Source organism: Lipotes vexillifer, unplaced genomic scaffold (genome assembly GCF_000442215.2).
Source record: "Lipotes vexillifer unplaced genomic scaffold, Lipotes_vexillifer_v1.1 scaffold898, whole genome shotgun sequence".
NCBI lineage: Eukaryota > Metazoa > Chordata > Mammalia > Artiodactyla > Lipotidae > Lipotes > Lipotes vexillifer.
The window spans coordinates 310,822-333,115 of NW_006782744.1; the positions used below are offsets into that span (position 1 = coordinate 310,822).

The 22,294-nt window shown below is 36.4% G+C and overlaps 1 protein-coding gene across 1 annotated transcript in view; it reads right to left on the reverse strand.

Moving 5' to 3' along the window:
* Positions 1–2,096: 2,096 nt before the first annotated feature.
* SEMA3E (semaphorin 3E) overlaps positions 2,097–22,294 on the reverse strand; it is a 122,371-nt gene continuing 102,173 nt past the window's right edge. Inside the window, exons 14-16 of the mRNA XM_007455382.1 lie at positions 19,769–19,836; positions 18,110–18,249; positions 2,097–2,659 (exon numbers count right to left, since the gene is read on the reverse strand). Coding sequence (XP_007455444.1) covers positions 2,207–2,659; positions 18,110–18,249; positions 19,769–19,836 — 661 coding nt within the window. The 3' untranslated portion in view covers positions 2,097–2,206. The remainder of the gene's footprint in view (positions 2,660–18,109; positions 18,250–19,768; positions 19,837–22,294) is intronic.

Genomic DNA, 22,294 nt, shown 5'->3' on the forward strand with positions numbered 1-22,294 from the left:
GGAGGAGCCGGCGGCAGAGAGACAGAGAGAGAGACAGAAAGTGAGAAACAGAAAAATAAGTGTGTATGAAATTTAGTGCTCTCCCTAAACTGTGAACTTGTATCCTCAAAATTTTCTTATCAGGCTTCTTTCAAGTTAGCATTTTAAAAAGCTTCTTTCTTTTTCTTGTTAAAATAGTCATCTCATTTTAGTTGAACAGCTTGTAGGACCATTTATTCTTAAGACTTACGTCATAGAAAAGTTATTTTCCTAAGTCTTCTCTCTTCAGTTACCAAATATTTTAGTTCACAATTGACGTCACTGCTATCATTATTATTAACTGCTTGTGTGTGTTATTTAAAGTGATAACTACTTATACCGCAACTGCCTTATGTTTTAAAAATTTTGAATACAGGAGAAAATCCTACTTTCCCTTCTCTTGTGTTAATGCAAGAATATTTTCAATTATGCTTTGCCTTATCTGTTCACTTTGAGTATTTCAGACATAAACTTTGCTAAGGACCCTCCCTGTGATTTGTGGTTATGGTTCTATTTCTCCACGTTGGGCAGGCTTTTATTGAAACATACACAGTTTTCAGTTAATATTGGTGGGCAGCAATGACCTCCAGTGGATTTCTAGGTAAATAACAACTGCATTTTTCAGAGAATGTTAACATCCGATATATTTGTTTCCTTTAGGACTTTTGGAGCTTGGCAGCTTATTGAATGAACTTTCCAAACTTTCTTAAATTTGTTAATGTTTGAATGAAATTGCAAACCATCACAAGTTATCAACACTTTAACTTTCTTAAATGTATAGCCTATAAGGTAATTTTGAAAACTGAAATTAACGTTATTCAAAATTAACATTTAAATATTCATAATTGTTTTCATGTGTAATTCACTTGCTTTTAGTTTGTGGTTAAATGAAAACTCAGAATTTCATATTTTAGAAAGTTAATGGCTAAATAAAACAGAAGAAATAAGGAAATAAGCATTCTCAAAAATAAAAACTTCTCATAAGATTTACAAGAAGAAAGTTAAGGTGCTCTAAACATCTCAGCAGTTAAGTGAACCTCATGAAACAATTTTCCTATTTGTTAATATAAAATTGAAAGGTAATTTTGATATCTGAGAGCAGAATGTTTTACTTATTTTTAAATAATAAAACATGTTTCTGGAATATCTTATAGATTTCATGGAAGACTATTTAAAAGGCATAAAATTTAAGTTTTAATAGAGCGCCAGTGCCGTAGTATCTTCGTTTTGGGCTTGTGAGGTAATAATAAACATATTATCTCCACTTTAAAACATGATATAAGCATTAATACATTTTTACTCCAGTTAGTTTTTTTCTGAAGATGAGCTAGATATAGTTACTGAGAAACTGGTTTCAGATCTTTACTGCACAATCCATAGAATTAAAAAAAAGATACGAGAATATACCTTTTCTACCACAAGAGGGCAGCAAAAATGTTTTCAGTTAGAGTCTGTCACTCCAGCTGTTCTGACATATTTTGCTGTTTTTCTGAGAAGTTACCTTAATTTTCTTCTTTCTGCACTGGAGTGAAATTGAAAGAATGTGTTTTCATCCTGAAACAGAACTACTGTGAATGTGGTTTAATGAATGTTTTATGAAAAGCACAAGCCTCAAGGTGACCACGATTTTTCCTTCATGGTTTACGATAATTACAACACACCTGCTTCATAAAGCTCATGGCTTAGACAACACTAACACAATAATTCTTAAAGACTACAGATGGTTCACATGAGCATGTTAAAGTATCTGATATTCTATATATTTTACATCGTGGTGGAAAGGCAAAATTCAGAAGGATTAAAACATTTATTTTTGCCATGATTATGAAAATCTCTAATTTTTCAGCAATATTGCAATAATCTTAAGTCTTCCTAGGGTAAAATAATAATTCCTGTGGAAAAGCAGACAAGTACTCAAAGCTACAGCTATGGTCACCTTTTGATAAATATAATGTGAAATCATCAAGCAATAACATTGTTTTTAAAAAATTAGGTAATTTTATGTAAGGTTCAACGAGTCAAATGAGTATATAGAATAATTTATCATAACACCTTTATAGTCCTTTCTGTATTACAGAAATCTCTTTTAAGTAATGCAAAGAAGGTGGATGGTTTCTCTTTCTCTTTTTTTTTTTTTTAAAGTTTCTAAATATAAATTCGTCAGAAGCCAGTAGCTGGTTTCGCCCCATCAGGAGTCCAGCACATGCCTAGGCAGGCGATAGTGCTCGGCTTTGGGACGGAGCTTCTTTTCCTGTGGGTTGGCATACTTCCACTTGGAAGGGGACATTTTAAGCTTTTTTCTCTTTTTATCCGTGCACCATACCTTTTCACAGTATTCTTCTACTCTCTGGAAGTTGCTATAACCAATCAGCTGCAAGAACTCCTTGTACCAGGGTTTTGTTCCATGTGGGATGCTGCTCTGAACAGGACAAGGCGTCTTGTGAGGCCCATCCTCTTCGTAGTCTTTGGTAAACATTTCTTCCACTCTCTCCTCTTCCACAACCTCCAGGGTGATTTTACGGATTGTATGGACAAAACTATGTTCAACTGTCTGGCAAAAATAGGTCCCAGCATCCACTTTGCGTACCCTCAGGAAGAGTAAACCGAGGTCCATCTTAACCATTCTGTCATCTGTCTTCACCTGCAAGAACAAGAAAATCAATGGCACTGAAGTATTATCCAGGACAAAAGAACGCCAACCTATAACCCTTTCCACTATCTAGAATTTTTTCATTTTTGTTATCGTGTGATGAAATCCTAAAAATCATATATATAATTATATATATTATATACCTATTATACATTAACTCTCTATTATATAAATATATATAAATTATGTTAGTATTTTATTTATACATTCATGTTTTAATACATATATTTCTTTTATATTATATTTATATTGTTATACTATATATAATATAAATATATATGAGAAAGAGGTAATTACATCAGGTGTGTGTGTGTGTGTCCTGAACTTATTTATATTGAGATCATTTCATATCAATGACTTTGAGGTCAATTTACATCAGTATTTTTAAGAGCAAACTGAGAGAGCTTTCTCCCAGTTCAGCATAGCACTCAAAGTTTGAGTGAAATGAAGATCTGTCAAATTTAATTTCTTTTGTAATGTCAGAACAAATGCCATTTCTCACATTATTAGTTCAGGGGTTCTTATGTTTCCCAGATCATAATGATCAATGTACCTACAAGGACCTGTGTTGAGAGAGCTGGGATACCTATACTCTCTCTCCTTACCGAAAAAAAAAAAAAAATCCATCCATTCCATTTCACTATTTTTTGCTACGTATTTCATGACTGTTTCTTTGACCTTATCTCATGGCAGTCTCCCCCAAATCCTTCTTCTTTCTGTTCCTGTTTTCATGCCCAACTTCATTCTGTTTCAGGACCTAGAGGGACTCCCATATGGCTGGGTCCTTCTCCTCCCCACACACTGAACCAAATGTCATTTCTTCAGGCCCCCTTCACACCCAATGTCTTTCCCTTATACCATCATTTCACCTGTTAACCTTTGTACACCCGAGCCTGCAACATTACCTGCAAATACATAACAACAGTCCTGTAATAAGTTTTCTTCTACCTGGTATCCTTCTCCTTTATGTCAACATATGGGCGCTATTTTACTCTTCAAAGTCCATTCCCTTTCGTCATGCTCCTGATTGAGAACTTATTCAGACTCTATTGCTCCTCTGAGCAGGTGAGCATTGCTCAAGGAACCAGATTCTGCCTTTCTGATTGTCTATCCCAAAGCAGCTTAACGTGGTGTTTCTCACTAGGGTTGGTGGAAGAGGAACACTTCTGGAGATGAATGAATTTTCTAGAAGGATTTCTTAATGCCTTTATTTTCATGATAATCAATATAAATTAATAAACTCTATTTGGGATCGTGTGGAAGATCAACCTCATTGTGAGTCTTTGTGTTTATTCTGAACCATTTTTAAAGCTTGAATAGTTTCCAGCTGCTGAGAACAAAGGTAAATTTAATATGGTACTGATACATTCCAGCCATATGAAAACCAAACAACATCCCTACGTACTAATGTACATAAAAAGTTTTGAAGTCACTTGAACAACGTGTGGGGGGACTGCATCATCATATGGCACAAGGTGCTGTGGATAGATGTTTTACACACACACATACACACACATATGTGGTAGTCTGTATTCCAAAATATGTTCATGGAGATACCTTATTTTAGCGAAAAACAGTCATCACATTAAAAAAAATTTTAATGATGCATATATTTATTTGTAAATTTATTTTCATTCTATACTTGAATAAAAGCTATGAGCATAAAGAATGCATTTCTGGTTTCAGTCTTGTGAATATTTAATAAACATTCTAAGTGATGATGGCAGCCCAAGAAAATGTTTTACTTTTAAGGGCAGGTGGTGGCGGGAACCTATACAGTACTAGAATCAAACCTTCCTCCGCACAACTGCCGCTGCTCTTGGCCCCTGAACTCTCCCCTTACTTCGCACTTCCAGGTCTTATTCTGGTCTTAGTCTTTCTTTCCATTAGTTGAACTCCTTTCTGTTGCTGGGAACTCCACCCATCCATTACTTTAAAAAATTCCTTCTAGGCTTAAATTTCCCCTTCTTAAATGAATACTTTCTTTACAGCCCACAAAAATCTTTTGTTTCTTTTTGTAACTCAATGGCATTCACATCTGTAGTACATAAGTTGGTGTTTTTATTCCTCTTCAAATTATTTTTCCATACAATTCTTATCTCTTGAACCATATACTAAGTTTCATAATGGCAAAGGCCTATTGCCTAATCACTGAATATTCCACAGTGAGTGCTCAGAACACACTGAAAAATGAGAACATACTAATTAGTTCATAGTGCACAAACATGCAAAACAATGGGGTATACCAGTAAAGATACATCCAAAAGTTATTCACTTTTTCTAGGTAAGTTCAATAATGACTTGGATAGAGAGGAAACAAGCATGATTTCAGGAGCAGTTACTAACTAATGAAAGAAGGGGTCTGTGCTCCACAGATACATAGAAAAAACAGTTCCAGGACACTGTCTTCCCCTGAAAAGAATCTGCATACAAACATCATCACGAATATGATCCTTTGATCTCTCCCTACTATACCTCCTGTGAGAGTGAATAATACATGAGAAAACATGAAAGTCACCTAGCCTAGTTTCTGGCATAGAGCAAGCAGTCTATGAAAGTGTTCTGAAATAAAACAGAAAGCAAAAATAGAAATAAATACAAATCTTTCATCATTGGATGAGAAGCAGTTTCTTGTTTTTTGTTTTCTGTTTCCAAGTCTGGTATAAAAAGCAGGTGTTTCTTTCATAAGAAAGAAACCCAAGTTTGAGAAACTGCACTGTATATAGATAAAGTCCAGACTGGTTCAAAAATGTGGAAGCACGACAATTACAATGAGAATTGTCCTATATCAGTTATTTGCATGTTATAGATAGTGCCTGTCTTGGAATTTTGGTCTCCCCTCCTGGTTACAGTGAATCATAAATTTAGGAAAAGATGTTTTAACTCTTGAGTCTGGACAGCTGTACACTATGAAGGTTAAACTACTTTGAAAGTTAAATATATCTTCCATGGCCTATGAATGCCTAAAAATAAAAAATGACTTTGAAATTTGGATTTGAAGTCTTTCCACAATTTAATCTTTCCCCTTTTGTTAACATGGATACCTTCAACATCAAATCTTTTTTACAGAATTGTTTTCATTCTGCTGTTCTGTCTGCAGACCAGATTTCCTTGGTCAAGAAGATGGTACAGGGACTTCCCTGGTGGCGCAGTGGTTAAGAATCCTCCTGCCAATGCAGGAGACATGGGTTCGAGCCCTGGCCAGGGAAGATCCCATATGCCGCAGAGCAACTGAGCCCGTGTGCCACAACTCCTGAGCCTGCGCTCTGGAGCCCGCGAGCCACAGCTACTGAGCCCACGTGCTGCAACTGCTGAAGCCCACGCGTCTAGAGCCCGTGCTCCGCAGCAGGAGAGGCCACCGCAATGAGAGGCCCGCGCACCACAACGAAGAGTGGCCCCCGCTCACTGCAATTAGAGAAAGTCCGCGCACAGCGGCAAAGACCCAACGCAGCCAATAAATAAATAAATTTATTAAAAAAAAGAAGATGGTACATAATACATCACTTTATCAAATATTCTTATAGGCAATCTATAAAAACACAAAATTTCTTACTGAAAATGGTTTTAATATTTTTAGCTATAAAGATTGATTCAGTATGTTTTATAATGTCAAATAAAAAAAGTAATTGAACAAAGAACCCTGCACATCTGGTGGCTAGTCAGGAAGAAGCAGTGATTTCCATGCGTATCAACCATATGATATGGTTCCACACTTTTTATAGGAAATGGACAGACATAGGCCTTGAATTGGTTAGTTCAGAATATATTTAACAATGAAATCAGTTTTAGTAAAGAAGTAAAGACCAACAATTTTATATATTTGTTTATCTGGCCTTCTTTCAATAAAAAAAAATTTTGTTTGACTTACAGAAAATGTATCATATATTACAGTATAAAAATAAAATTTTCCTTTTATTAAAAACACTTTCCAATGTGAACGTGCTATATGACAGAGATGATTCCCCAAGAGAGACAGGATGAATTACTTAATAGCTCATTTGGGGAAACCTACCACACTATACAGAGAACAAGTAAAGTTGTATTTACTTCATATTAAAGATCCACCTGGAGAAAATGTAAATCTAACACAAGAAGATGCTGAGAAGAAAGTTATCATAAATAAGAACTCTATACTGTGAAAAATGTATTCAAAATATCAACTATATCAAAGAAGTTTGGAATATTTATATTCAAGAACGGATGAATGTACACAGAAGATGCAAAGAATTCTTGAAAGTCATCAAAGAGAAATAAAAGATGGAATGGAAAAAGTATATAAATAGGCAATTCAGAGGAGAAACCCAAATGTTTAGTAAGTATGCAAAGTTAATGTTCAACCTTACTAGTAATTTTAGGAATGCAAATTTAAACGAAATACTACATTATACCCAGAAGAAAGGCAAAAAATAGAAAATACCAAATATAGGTGAGGATATAGGGAAACGGGAACCTACATGAACTGCTTTGAGAGTGCAGATGGTGCAGAAATTCTGCAAAGCAAGCTGGCAATAGTTATAGAAATGAAAGATGTTGACAGATAATAATTTAGAAAATTTCACTCAGATCTATAAGGGGTTACCTGCAGAGATGATCATTAAAGATATGGTAGTGAGGGCTTCCCTGGTGGTGCAGTGGTTGAGAGTCCGCCTGCCGATGTGGGGGACATGGGTTTGTGCCCCGGTCCGGGAAGATCCCACATGCCGCGGAGCGGCTGGGCCCGTGAGCCATGGCCGCTGAGCCTGCGCGTCCGGAGCCTGTGCTCCGCAACAGGAGAGGCCACAGCAGTGAGAGGCCCACGTACCACCGCGGGTGGCGTAAAGCAAAAAAAAAAAAAAAAAAAAAGATATGGCAGTGAGAATTAACAACACTCTTGGTCCACTCGTAGGGGAATGGATCAACTAGGAGCAATGAATACACGCGATGGGATGAGCAGCCTTCAGAAACAATGAAACAGAGACACACAGAGCAACAGTGATAAACCATACAAACACAGTGCTGAGTTTTAAAAAGTAGAAGCAGAATAAGAGTTATAACACAGTACATTTATTTTCTCAGCTCATGTACACTAAAAATGTTACATGTTCAATATACAAATGTAGTACTGGACTTAACCCAATCATTACAGTGGATGTACATGGGGAAGCAAGGATGAAAATGGAGAAAGGTGGTCTAGGAAAAATAAAGTCAAACAAGAGAGGACATTGGGTGGACTGATCATGACAATGTGCCATAAACTAAGCAGTATGATTAAATTATGCAACTGAAGTCAAAAATAAGAACCAAAAAGCAAAACAAACAAACCAGCAAAAACTCCAAATGTAGGGGTGGGATAGGGAGGGTGGGAGGGAGGGAGACGCAAGAGGGAAGAGATATGGGAACATATGTATATGTATAACTGATTCACTTTGTTATAAAGCAGAAACTAACACACCATTGTAAACCAATTATACTCCAATAAAGATGTAAAAATAAAAAAATAAAATAAATAAAAAATAAAATAAACCCCAAATGTTTGTCATGATCATCCTGGTTTGGAAAACAATAAACTAAATTGTCTGTAAGATCTGTTCATCCTCTAGTATACTATAATTATATACTTTTAGAAATACTGTTTGAAAATAAGCAAACAGCAGTTTAAAAGTAATGTTTTGTTGAAAATTTCTATAGATAAGAATATCAGGGGACTTCCCTGGTGGTCCAGTGGTTAAGAATCCGCCTTCCAATGCAGGGGATGTGCGTTCTATCCCTGGTCGGGGAACTAAGATCCCACATGCTGTGGGGCAACTAAGCCCATGCGCTGCAGCTACTGAGCCCGTGTGCTCTAGAGCCTGCGTGCCACAATTAAGAGAGCCTGCGTGCCGCAACTACTGAGCCCGCATGCTCTGGAGCCTGCAAGCCACAACTAGAAAGAAGCCCACATGCCGCAACTAGAGAAGTCCATGCACCGCAACAAAGAACCCATGCACCACAGCAAAGGATCCCACATGCCACGACTAGGACCTGATGCAGCCAAATAAATAAAAATAAATAAATAAAAGAAAAAAAAGAATATCAGGATGATCAGGATGAAGGGAATAAGAGGACAGAGGATGAAAGTAAAGATAATGTTTGAACACAAAACTGCATACCATAAGGCACTGAACAGCTACTCTAATTGGAATATAAATTCAAAACTAAATTTCCTAGTGACCAAAGGAAAGAGGAAAGTATGATAAATTCTGAGATCCAAGTGTCTCTAAAATATACTTTTAAAGTTACTTTCTGCATTACCATGTTACTTCGTTTAATCAGATGTCCAGAGTCAGACTGGTCTCAATGGGATTAAACAGATCGTGATCTGATTCCATAGATCTAGAAAGATATATGTTTAATTTTCAAAGGTGTTCAGCATCCTCTTGGAAAATTAACAGAAGAGAGCTCTACCTGAAACTCTAGATCCATTCTTATGATCACATAGCTGCTTTATATTCTCCCTTCATACAATAGAAACTGTCTTCGCCATTGCATTGGAAAAAATGAAATTAATAAGCTATATTGCTAATGACTCCAGAACTAAAATACGAGGCATATGACATTATAAAAACATGCTTGTCAAGGTTCAAAAATGTAAGTTTTGAATATTTACCTGTAAATAGTTGTTAGTTTCGACAAAATGAGAACATTTTTTAACAGACTGAAGTAGAAACATCAAAACTACTAAACAGATGTTTCAAACGAGGCAAAGAGTTCACACACTTTAATGTTAAGATAACAAGAAAAACAAAGAAATCATATTCACGTGAAACAAATCTGATGCTTTCAAAACATGTAAATAAAGACAGAAATGTAAACTTAGGGCTGTCACTGATCCCTGTCATGGATTAGCTAGCACTGGTGAAGGTCAAGAAAATATGAGTCATCTAGCAAACAAGATGGTACAATGAAGATAAGATTTTGCTTCAAAAGTTTCCGAGTTTTGACTACATAATGCAACTGCAACATTAAAAGATGTAATCTGTGTACTCCACTTCTCTTTCTTTTGTTTTTACAATAGAAGCTGTCTCCATAATGCATTGAATCATCAATAAAACTATGCTTTCATGGAGACTGTACAAATTTAGCATAGATGCAATGAACTCTAAGTTATCTAGAAGGAACTGCTGACTGATAAGTTAACTCTGCCTCTTAGATTTCTCAACAATATTTAAATAACTCTGATGAATTTATCCTACTCAGTAGGTGGTCTGAAGACGAAGTTAAGAAGTGACACATTTGGGGTATAGGGTTAAAAAAGAATTGAGAGAGTAAAGTCAAATTGCAGTTTTGGAGTTTTGCTGTCAACTTACAACCTCTCTTGAATTTTCTATAATAAACATGCACATCTGAGCATTATTTAAGCAGTCTATACAGTGCATAAAATTGATACTTTATTTTTAAGACCCACAAACACACAAAAATAGTTTCCCTTAAGTAGAGAATCCCCAATGGAAAGGATCAACAAAGATCAAGGGGGAAATAAATCTTCCATGCTTACCAAGGGATAAATTATTATGATGGTCTTATGGACCAGCAGCTTACTGGCCTGCCTTATACCACTTTGGCATGGGCATGAAGAATATTTTACACATTTTGGGATTGCCCTGAAACTTCCCCACTGGGGATTTATGAACTCCTTCCTAGAACCCAACCTTGTTTACAGTGTCTTTGGGATGCACATTGGTTTTGTCAGTAAAGAATAAAATCCCAAAGAGCACATTCCAAGAAAATATTCATTTTGTTTGGTTTTGCTGAAAACTCATTGCAATGAAATTATAGTGCTCAGCACAAAATGAGGGCTTGGTTTTTCATGAAAAGATATTTTGTCCAAAGTACAGAGGTACTTAATAAGACTTTACTTGTATACGTTTTCATTCTGAGCTCTTTAATCAGAGGTCAATACACTTCCTGTAAAGGGCTATAAAGATTTGGGGCTTCATATGTCATATGGTCTCTGTTATAACTACTCAACTTTGCAGTTGTAGCATGAAAACAATCATAGACGCCAGGTAAACAAACGAGTGTGGCAGTTTTCAAATAAAGTTTTATTTATAAACGAGGCTGAGGGCCAGATTTGGCCTGCAGGTTGTACTTTGCCAACTTCTGTTTTAAATTATTGTCAAGGTTCCAAAGACTATTCTATTTTCAGGTTAAAAATAATATACTCCAAACTTAAAACATTCAAAATGAGGATCATATTAACGTGAGCAGTTACACTAATCTGAGTAGCTTGAAGAAACTATGGCTTTCTTTGCCATGATAAGTGAAAATTACACACAGTGAACTAATAAATATTTAAATCTAAGCAAATCAATGCATATTTCAATTTTTCCTCAATTACTTAGTTTTACTTCATTTAAAAGAATTTTTTAAAGATTTTTTTTTTTTTTTTGATGTGCACCATTTTTAAAGTCTTTATTGAATTTGTTACAGTATTGCTTCTATTTTACGTTTTGGTTTTTTGGCCCTGGCATGTGGGATCTTAGCTCCCTGCCCAGGGATTGAACCCGTACCCCCTGCATTGGAAGGCAGTCTTAACCACTGGACTGCCAGGGAAGTCCCTCAGTTACTTAGTTTTAAAATATAGTGCCCATGCATTTTAGAGAAAGAGAAATACATAGAGAAATAATGCAATTTTCCAACCACATGCCTTAACAAGTATGGAGGCCTTTCCTTTTGGATGTTACTCAGAATTAAATTTTTGCAATTATTTTGGAGGCTTGTAAATTCAAATACATCAAACTGCAGAAATTGAGACTTCATAAACTAGGGTATATCATTTTGGGGTGATTTAGTTGTGTCTCTAACAGTTCTGTCCTTTGCAATCACACAAACATACTTTATACCTCCTTCATAAAAGGAAGATTTGAGCTGTATTCCAAATTAAAATTATATGTAGAAATATATACGGCCACCTAATTTAAACAATTATAGAAGGCCTATGGAACAGCTAAGCTAGGGTTCTGTAAACTAACTTACCCTTATCCACATACATAAAATCTTTCTTTTATCTCCTCAGTTCAGAGAACGAGGGTTCTTCCTCTTCCTTCCTAGAATCCACCCTGTCACTTCTGTAATGACATCCTCTCCCACATTCTTCATCTTGCTTCACCAATTAACTGCACATTTTCCTCTTCATGGCTCCTTCCCTCCAACCTCTAACCAGGACCAAGTCACTGTTTTTCTTAAGCCAAAAAAGCAAAGCAGAAGTTCTTTCAACTCTCGTCTCCTACTGTTGACCTCTCTCAAACTTCTCACCTAAACCTTTAGGTCGAGAACACTATACGAACTGTTTCTAATCCCACACGGCCCCGAGCATCAACGTCACTTCACCTGTTGCTAGATGGCTCCTGGCTTAACCATTCTACTAAACATTCGCTAGTACTAGAGCCTGGGCACTTATTTTTTGAATTTTTCAACGGGTGCTGTTTGTTACTTTGTCCTTATCCAATTCCTTTTCTCTGAGTTCTACTATACCACATCCCCAACTGTACCATCTCTACTTCCTGAAGCTATACTACTCTAGTGGTACTTACCATTTGTGTACTTTGCATCAGTTACTTAATTTTATCTCTGGAATGCACATAATAATACTAACTACTGCAGAGAAATGTAAGTTTTAAAAAAGCTACTACACATGAAGCACTTAGAACAGTACAGGGCACAGAGTAAGCACTAAATGAATGTTAACTATAATTATGACTTGTTTCCCTAACGATTTTACTCTTCATCTTTTAGAGTTTTTTTCTTCTCCTATTTTTTCCTTATATGTGCGTTTTCCCCTTGCTTCTAGCTTTAGTTCACAATGCTTCTTATTTACTCCAAGCCTCCAAGGCAGGCTATGGCAGTTAGAGGCACCACTGCAGTGTAACTAAGGGCCTAGGGTTAAAACCAGAATACCTGGCTCAAATTCACAAGTTGTGTGATATTATGCAAGTAACTCAATCTCTGTGCTTCAGTCTCTTTATCTATAAAGTGGGGACAATAATTCTATCTATTTCATAAGGCTGTTGCAATGATTAAAAGTATTACTATAGGTAACATTCTTAGGACAGTGCCTGGCACACAGCAAGCCATATTTAAGTATAGATGCTTGCTATATTATTCTTACTTTTATTATCTCCATGAATTTACTGCCTCTTTGCTAATGTCTCTCACACATCTCTTGCCATTCCAAATCTTTCCTTTGGGCTTTATATTCCCAGGCATGCATATACCAGAGGGACAGCTCTGTCCGCATGCTTTACAGGAGCCCCAATTCAATATGGCCAAAATCAAACTCTTCCTTTCCTCCCTGTATTCTTGGAATCACATCACTGCACCATCAACCGCACAAACACCCAAACCGGGAACATGTGAATCACTTTTGATCATTTCTCTTTTATCTCAAATATCAAATGCACTCAATGTTTTCTCGTAAAAATTAAAATCTGTCTTCTCCCTTCCTACTACCACTGTTTAGTTTGATCAAAACTCTTTCATTTGACCATTGAAATACCTTCTTAAATGGTCTCCTTGTCATCTTGCTTATCCTCCAAGCTGGTAAGCCAGTTTCTAGAGTAATGTGTCTAAACAGTGTGCCTAAGGCATTCTCATTGGCTTATAGATAGAGTGAAATGGTTCCTTGGTGGATCTACTCATTTTTGCATCTTCATGTCCTCCACAGAGCTACACTGACCGTATTGTTTGTCATGTCCAGCACATGTGATTACACCACTCTTTCTGCTAGTTGGCTTCTATTTATCCATTAAAACACAGCTCAAATGTCACCTCTGCCTTGGATCTTTTCCTAAGTGTCCATAGTGCCACGTCCACACCTGACCTGTCGGTTGAGACAGTTTTCTTTTCCCATGGTTTCACACTACGTTGTAATGAACACAATATATTATAACTATCTGCTCACATTACTGTATTCACTGCAAGCCTATAGGCTTCGACAAGGCTAAGGCTATGATTTGTTCATCACCTATTAAGGGAGGCTCTGAATGAATATTTATTGAATTCAAAACACTAATTTTAGACACTTGGGGAGGAAAACAGAAGGTTGAAAATGCTTTTCCATCTGAGATATTAAATATATTAAATAGCCTTCACAATTTTCAATAATACTGAAGAATATATGTGAAGCGCTTGCTCTTACGTGTATGAGGCGGCCACTTGCCCATCCTTTGACTTCGTAGGTGAAGGGCACACGGACAGTTAATGTTGTGCCATTGAACATAATGATGTATGTCCCTATCATCCCTGCTTCCACCTTTACCTCCACACCCACATGCTACAGTCTTAATACAATAACCAAAGTCATCTTTTTAAAACCGAATTTTGATCATGTCATAGCTCTCCTGTAAACTACTCAATGGCTTTCTATTTAATTCCGAGCAAAAACTAAAGCCCTTTATAAGGGCCTACAAATCCCTGCATGAGCTGGCCCTTTATCTCACTTTTTGACTGAGTTTATTAGTTTCCCTATTGCTCTGTCTCCTCCAGCCACGTTGCCCTCCACTCTGAGGTTCTTCTAATATACAGGGGCCCTCCCGATGAAACAGGGCCTTTGCACCTGCTGTTCTCACTGTCCAGAAAGCCATTATCCAACACTGTTACATGGCCTATTACCTCACCTCTGTCAAGTCATTAGCAAATGTCTCTTTGTTGGTGAACTTCTTAGTAAGGCCTTCCATGACCACCCGTTTAATATTGCAACCTTTCCCTGCAAGTAATCTCTCTTGTATTTTTCTCCTTACCATCATCTGATACTTTAAATAATGTTCTTACTTAGTCATATTATTATTGTTGCTATCTTTCTCTGTTCTCCAGAGTACAAGTTTTACGAAAGCAGGACATAATAGATGCTCACTAAATAAGTTTCAAATAAATGAATAAAGCGTTATTTTAGTTAAAACCCAAGAAAATGAGGTAGAGTGTCAACAAAGCTGAAGCAGCATGCTCCACTAAACTCTGATGGAAAAAATATAGATATATATATACATATATATGTACATATATATACACACACACACATATATATCTGACAACAGGAGCATTTTTCAGAAATCAAATTACAGAACTTCTGCAGTGAACAGTTTTCCATTTGCCCCATGCTTGTCCCAGAGCATGTGAGACTGTATTTAGAATTCTGATTTCAGAAGATGGTGTGATTTAGTAGAAAGAACTAAGAGACCTGGATTTGAATCTGCCTCACTAGCTATGAGTAACCAGGAAAGTGATTAAACATTCTGTGTCTCAATGATCTCATCTATAAATACATTTTTAAGAATAAAATGGTACATTTTATAAAACGCAGATAGCAAATTCCTAGTTACTTGGCTGATGAATCAATGTGAAGCAGCTCAGCTTGGGAGGCAGGAATACGTGAGTTCAAACCTTGGGTCTGTAACTGACTTTATGAGCTCTACCTCTTTGAGTTTTAGTTTCTGCATTTGTAAGATGAGGATTCTTATGCCTAAGGTGCAGCTGTGAGATCCGAGAATGAGAAGGTAAGGCGCCTACCCCAGTTCGTGTATACAGTAGATGCACATTAAAGAACAGCCTCATCTCCCAAGTCCCTTCTATGAAGGCTTCTCCCCAGGATGTCATAATCACAATGCACACCACAATTAACCAGGTCGTCAAGCCAAGGGAAAATGCTCCCTTATGAAGTACTTATAAATTACTTATAAATTAGGCTTTCCATAAACATTTCTGGAATTTATAACATGTTACATTTCATATGTGTTATTTAAGGAAGCAAGAAACTATAAAGTGCATATTCGAGAGAATTGCAGTGATCCAGTTTAGAAACCGGATAACTGAATTGCTAAAAGCTTTCTAGAAATTTGGTTATGGAGCATTTCTACATATTACTTGGGGCAAAAACATCATCCACCTGAATACATGATTTCTGGACAGCTCAGGAGAGTTGAGGGTGGATCGGTAAGTGGATTCCAGACTCAACAATAGCAGTTCGATAAAAGGATACGACAATCAAAATTTTTCAGAAAGGCTATGGTCTGACCGTGGCTTGTAGCGTCCAGGATGAGCCTTGACGGCCACTGTCAGGGATACTCTAAAAAAGCATACCCACGTGAGTTAAGAACTGGACTAGTTAGGGCTTCCCTGGTGGCACAGTGGTTGAGAGTCCGCCTGCCGATGCAGGGGACACGGGTTCGTGCCCTGGTCCGGGAAGATCCCACATGCCGTGAAGCGGCTAGGCCCGTGAGCCATGGCCGCTGAGCCTGCGCGTTTGGAGCCTGTGCTCCGCAATGGCAGAGGCCACAACAGTGAGAGGCCTGCGTACCGCAGGAAAAAAAAAAAAGAATTGGACTAGTTGAACTTAAACATCCTGTGCAATGGTCAAGATTTGATAATAAAATTATCTTGTATTTCTTATAGTAACTATAATAAAAGCAAAAATGGTCCAAACTCTAAATGCTAAAAAAACTCTAAACAGACTCTAAAAAACTCTGAAAGAATACACACGTAAAGTCATTTTGCTCTGTGTACACAGCAAGCACATTTAGCTTTTGATGAAGTCAGCAACTGTGTGTTTTGTTTTGTTTTAGATTGTGAATAACTCAATATATATTGTTATGTCTACAGAAATCAGGCACTACCTGATTATGATACAACTTGTCATGCATAGAGTAAACTCAAAATTTCTAGTACCAGTAAATATATCAGGGAAATTTGAATGTAGTTGAAAATAGGGACTAAAATTTGGGGGAAAAGAAGTAGATTATATTAATATGATAAAGAAACTTAAAATTGAACACTACTGGATGCAGCATGTCAAAATGATCTGGTAAAGTTTTCCAAATGAGGCAGATTACACTAAGTTCCAAATCAGAAACAGAACATATTGAGTGAAGAAAACTACTGATGAAAGAATTACTTCTCTGTCTTCTGAAGCCATTCAACTGGAAGAACTATAGAATATTCCCAGGTCCTCTCCTGCCAAGTCAGTTACAGTGGAATTTAAAAACCAGTTTTATCTCAGATTTGTGCAATGGAAAATACTTCAGTACTAAATCAGTAATTTATTTCAGTGCAATGTACTGTAACTTTTTTGGACACGTATTTATTGTTATGATGTCATGAAAATTTAGGAGAATTTTCCTCTCCTGATTGCCTTTCTATATTATCTCTAATAGCCTTTGTTAAGTTGAGGTATCATCTTCCTCTCTAATAGCTATCCCAGGAACCTGGGATATAGAAATTTAGTCATCTCCCAGAACATACTTTGTGATTCTCGACCAAAAACATGTTGGATTTTTAGTTTCACAACAGGCTAGGGGAAAAAAAGGCATAAAATGTAATTGTGCCCTACATGTAGAATCAGTCATTTAAACTTCCAATGACAAAGGTTTCGTCTCCAGCGGCAAAATGAGGTACAGACTTTCCTGACTCACTATCTTATGAGTACCTATTAGCTGTCCTCTGTGTCCGAAGGCAGGCCTCTAGAATTTCTTCCCCTTATTCAACTGGTAACCCTCTCTTTACTAAGGACCATTTCCCCAGTATTCACCAAGTCTATCACCCTTTAATATAACCAAATTTTCTTCTGTTTTTCTAATTCCATTTTTGTAAAAATTAAGTTCAACGCCCACATCAACAATGCTTTATCTGCCTTCCCTAAGCTTTATCTGCTTCACACCCTTGACCCCTCCCTACATAAAACCAGCTCTCTAGACCTGCATGCACCTATACAGTGTTTGCCACCAGACTACTCTGTATGTGTGCTTTAAATGCTGCCTAGTCTTCCATCAGTAAAAGCAGCCCAACTCGTTCCTCTCTCATTAGTTAGATAATTATAGAAATATAATCTCCACCACTAAACCTGCTTAGAAGGATAAAAGAGCTGATGCCTGTTTTTTGGACAACAGTGGAACCCCTGAGTTGATGTCTCACATATGATTTAATAGCTTTATCAACAAGTGGTTTAATGTCGCTGCTACTGTTGTTTCAATTCTATTATCCATGTGTCTAAGATATATGTGATAATGCTGTTTAATTTCCCTATTTTTCTAAAACATTGTCTTGGGTGATACAACTTGAGACTATAATTTTACAACATGACACTAAAATCATGAAGCTGAAAAAAGCTCCTAACTTAAAATCTAATTCTAGGTTCCAAATTTTACTTATACATACATACATAATTTATTTATATATGTCTATAAATATAGATGCATATAAAAATCTACATGTATATGTATTTAAAAACATTTATATATACATATACCTATACATATACACATATATATTTATATGTATATAAATAACACATAATAAAAAAAAACCCACTTTTAAAATGACAGGTACAGCACAATAGATTATTTAATTTTTAAGTACCCAAATAAAGCATCATCTATTTACTGATGGCACACTGTATGCAAGACACCACGGTGTGAATGTGCAGCTATGAATTACCTCCTCTTTTCTTGTGTCGTGTCCTTTCTGCACAAACCAGATAACTTTTGCTTGTAAAGATCGCGGGGTACATTCCAGCAAAGTACTGTTGTTCTCTATGCCATAGGCCAATCGCTCCTCAGTCTTATCCAAAACATCCCCTATAACATAAATGTTAACATCAGCCTTGAGACTTTGATTTTACTGGTACACAATATTTTTTAAAAGAATCTTTATTCAGACCCCTATAGCAAAGTGAATAACTTTTATTACTCATTGTTAATTTCTCTACAGGAGTTATTTAGGGGAGTAGCATACCAAAATCTAGGCATTAAAAAGGCACAGCAGGCTTTGGAGTGAGACAGAAAGAAGTAACTGGGAGTTTGGTTCCAAAGGACGTTAACAGTCAGATCAGTAAGAAGGTGCATCAGTGTTAAATTCATGGAAAATCAGTGGCAACATCCACTGATAAAGCGGGCAAGAGAAGGTGGGCACCAAACAATTAAGCAAGGCATAGAACTAAAATTCATGATTACAACCAAAAGCAGAAAGCAGAAATCAAGGAGATATGGCACTACATAAACAGAAGTGTGAGCGTTATCTTGACAATGGACTGCACTTATCCAGATACGGGGCTCCTGAAGGAAGAAAAGAGTACGAAACTGAACTAAGGACTTTGTGAACCAGAGCTTCTTGATTATAATCTGTATTTTGGGCCAGAAAGGATCTCACTGAACTTGAACTCTAATGGGCATAGAGGCAAGTATACCTAACTGCAGTTTGGAATAAAAGCAAGTGGATTTATTCTTTGTTGTTTTAACCAAGATCAAATTCAGTACTAGATCCCGGGATTTTTTTTTCTATGTCTGAGTCCTCCTTGCATTCAAAACTGACCCCTAAATTTCCCTAAAACTATAATGCTCTAGCTAATATTTTTCTCTAGCTAATATTCTCAGAGGCTTACATCTTGCATCAAATCCTGAATCAGCCTGGGGTCTAGCAAATTGATCCCGGACCACAATCTCTGAATCTGTGTATAAATATCTCTGGTCTCCCAATCATGGTGCCCCTTCCCCCTGTTGCTTCCTGGTGAGCGCAGCCTGTTCACCAACCACCATGATGGTGTAAAGAGTCAGGATGGTGGTTTTCCGTCTTGTCTGACTTCTTTACATTTGTCTACAGCTGAAATTTTCTCTCTTCCTTTACACACTGGACCACCTACCACCTTTCATCAGAAACCCAGTGAAAGAGTCGAAGTTTTTCACTTTATTCTATGCAAAGCTTAGTAGGTGACTTGATTCAAGTTAGATCACTCTTGATAAAATTACTGTAGATTATAAAAACACGGTGAAGATATTCCCAGGGTTGAACTGGTGAAATAAATCCTGCAAATCACTGTGGCAACTGCCACCTAACGTATGCAGCATTTTTGTTCTAGGAGTCCCATATTTGAATTCTAACAATAAAGCTTGGTGGGTAGGTAAAACATTTTCCTAATTAGGAAAGATTATATATCAAATGCACAAAATCTTAACTATATGGAAAAACAGAATACTTTCAGGAACATTGTTCTAGTGTGTGTCAGTCACAAAGAAAACAAGGACGCTGTTTAAGAAGCTGGCAGTTTATCTTCAACGCACACTCTAAGAAACCCATGGCAATCGATTTTCTATGGATTACCGACAAACTGCTGTCCAAAGCACTGCTGAGCTGCATTTCCATGCCGAACATCTTGTCTGCGGAACCGCCTGAAAGTAAGTAAATGCATTTAGGAGATGTTCAGATTTCAATTTTCCAGACTTTAAAAGATAGCCAACCGCATTAGTTTCAAGTAGTATTCTGCTACTGAAAAAATTGATCAGTCATACGAAACCAGGATACAATCCAAGTTTCATAGTTTTCCATATTTCCACTGAATGTTATTCAATGGATAAGCTCTATAGAAACCTGTTTTTTAAATCGTCACATGAGTTTGATTATAATTTAAGAAGGTTCTCTTTACATTTCGTTAAGAATTTAGTTAAACAAGAAGTCTTCTAGTTCAAAATGAGTGTCTTGGGTGGTAAAGAATGTGTGCAGATAAAGACAGTGGGATTTGAAGCAGACTACCTATTTGAGTAAAAATGCATAAAATTCCTATCTATATTAAAGTGCATTAAGTAGAGGTATTTGGATCTAAATGTTTTGTTCTACAGCCATCAAGATCAATATGATTGCTAATAAAAATAAACTAATAATATACTCAATTTACTTTTATTCAGTTATAACATTTAGAAAGTATACGCCTCTATTGAATGTGATGGTACATTTACCTGTTTAACAGGATGTCTTACATATAGTAGAACTCAAGAAATATTGTACTTCTCCTCAATTTGCCTCTAAAAGGCAAATATGCTTCTAGTATATTTTCATGTTTTATAGTTCGCTTAGACATATAATTGACAAATGACAATATTCTTTATCCATGGAAAAAGAATTCCAGAATATATACCATGTTTCAAATTTGTAAGCACTGTTCTCAGGAATTAAACAATGGAAATTATCATTATGAGTACTGGGAAGCTGAAATCAAGATCTTCAGCATATTAATTCAGATTTGAGATAAAAACAGAAGTATTACAATAAAGGCAGAAAATACTACTTGCTTCTCTAAATCATGGCATATCTTTAAGACTGAAGGAAAGCCAGAAGGCAAAACAGAAGTTTTACCCCAGAGGGAAATGGGTGAGGCTTCCAGAGTGATAAAGAGATAGCTTTAACCATATGCAATGATAAAATTTGGAAAAGGGAACCAGATTCAAATCCCAATGCCACCAATCATGTGCTGCATGAACTTATACATACCCCTTGCCTATCGTGGTTCTCTGTGTCTTCCTTCATAAAATAAAATTGGGCTAACTGACCCCTAAATTCCAGTCTCAATTTTTTTTTTTTTCATTCTAGCTTTTCCTCAAGATCACCAAATAGTGATATTGGAACGTTATTTCAAGAGATGGAGTGCTTTCTCACACATGAGTTCATATCCTAGTTAAGAACGTAATACTTAAACAACCATTTAAGTATTTCCCTATATTGAAAGCTAGGACAGATGAATATTTCCAATTGATTTTTAGGATTATGATCTGTGTGTGAAAGCATGTTTAAAAAAAGATAGATTGTTGATTAGAAAACCTTACCTGAAGACCTGAGATTTTAGAAAGTTAAGATTAAAACTGCCACATGGATTATTCTACTGAGCTAAACTGAAAATAAACATTGACAGAAAAGGAGCAAAATTTAAAAGTTTTAGACCTCTATATTATTTTATACTAGCGTTAACATCTATTATACAACTGATAGCAGCTCTAGATGAGAATAAAAGGCTGTTGTTAATTCCTCACTTCATTGAGTATTGCTTTGGTATTGGGAATCCCAAGCCTGCTAAGGAATAATGAATAATGGAACAGGAATAAATCAATGAAATGGGAAATAGGTTCCACTTTGCAGAAATGATATTATATCCTATTTATTATACAGATGATATGAGAATAAAGGGAACTACAATCAACTAATTCTAGATAAGCACTGTGGATAGGTGTACAAAAATTTTGTTTAAAATCACTGGAAACATGCATTTAAAAAGAAAGATATCACATTCTCCAACGAAGTTTCAGTTCATTTTATACTATCCTAAATAGCTGTTCTTTACGTCAGCATTTAAAAAAGAATGTATTAAAAGCAGGAGTTTTAGAAAGGTTAAGCAAAGTTGTCGTTTATTCTCTAAGTCGCATAATTTTCTTATATCTCTTGCCTCCTGGAAACTTTTAAAGAGAATGCTGGAAATAGACAGAATACAAGAGCAAGGGGGAAGAAAAAGACCTAGCTCTAGAAATTATAGTGTATTTTGGAAGACTATTTTAAACAAGTGGTTTGAATTGCGAATTAATGTTTTTCCTCTGTTGATTCATTTTCACTCCGTGAACAGAAGGGTATTTATTTTAATGACCAGTTTTCAATTTCTGCTGCTAGACAGATCTGAAGCAAAAACGATCTGCTATAAAAGCAAACTATTTCCCCTTTATGTCCTGGAACTTATCCAAAAAGTTGTCCTCCAGGGGTGGGAGACAGTTCACAAGAGTGACGCTCCTGGAAGATCTGCATTACATGTCACTGAACTGAACTAATTCACTTATGAGTATGGCTCCTGACTCCAGCATCTCACTCTTT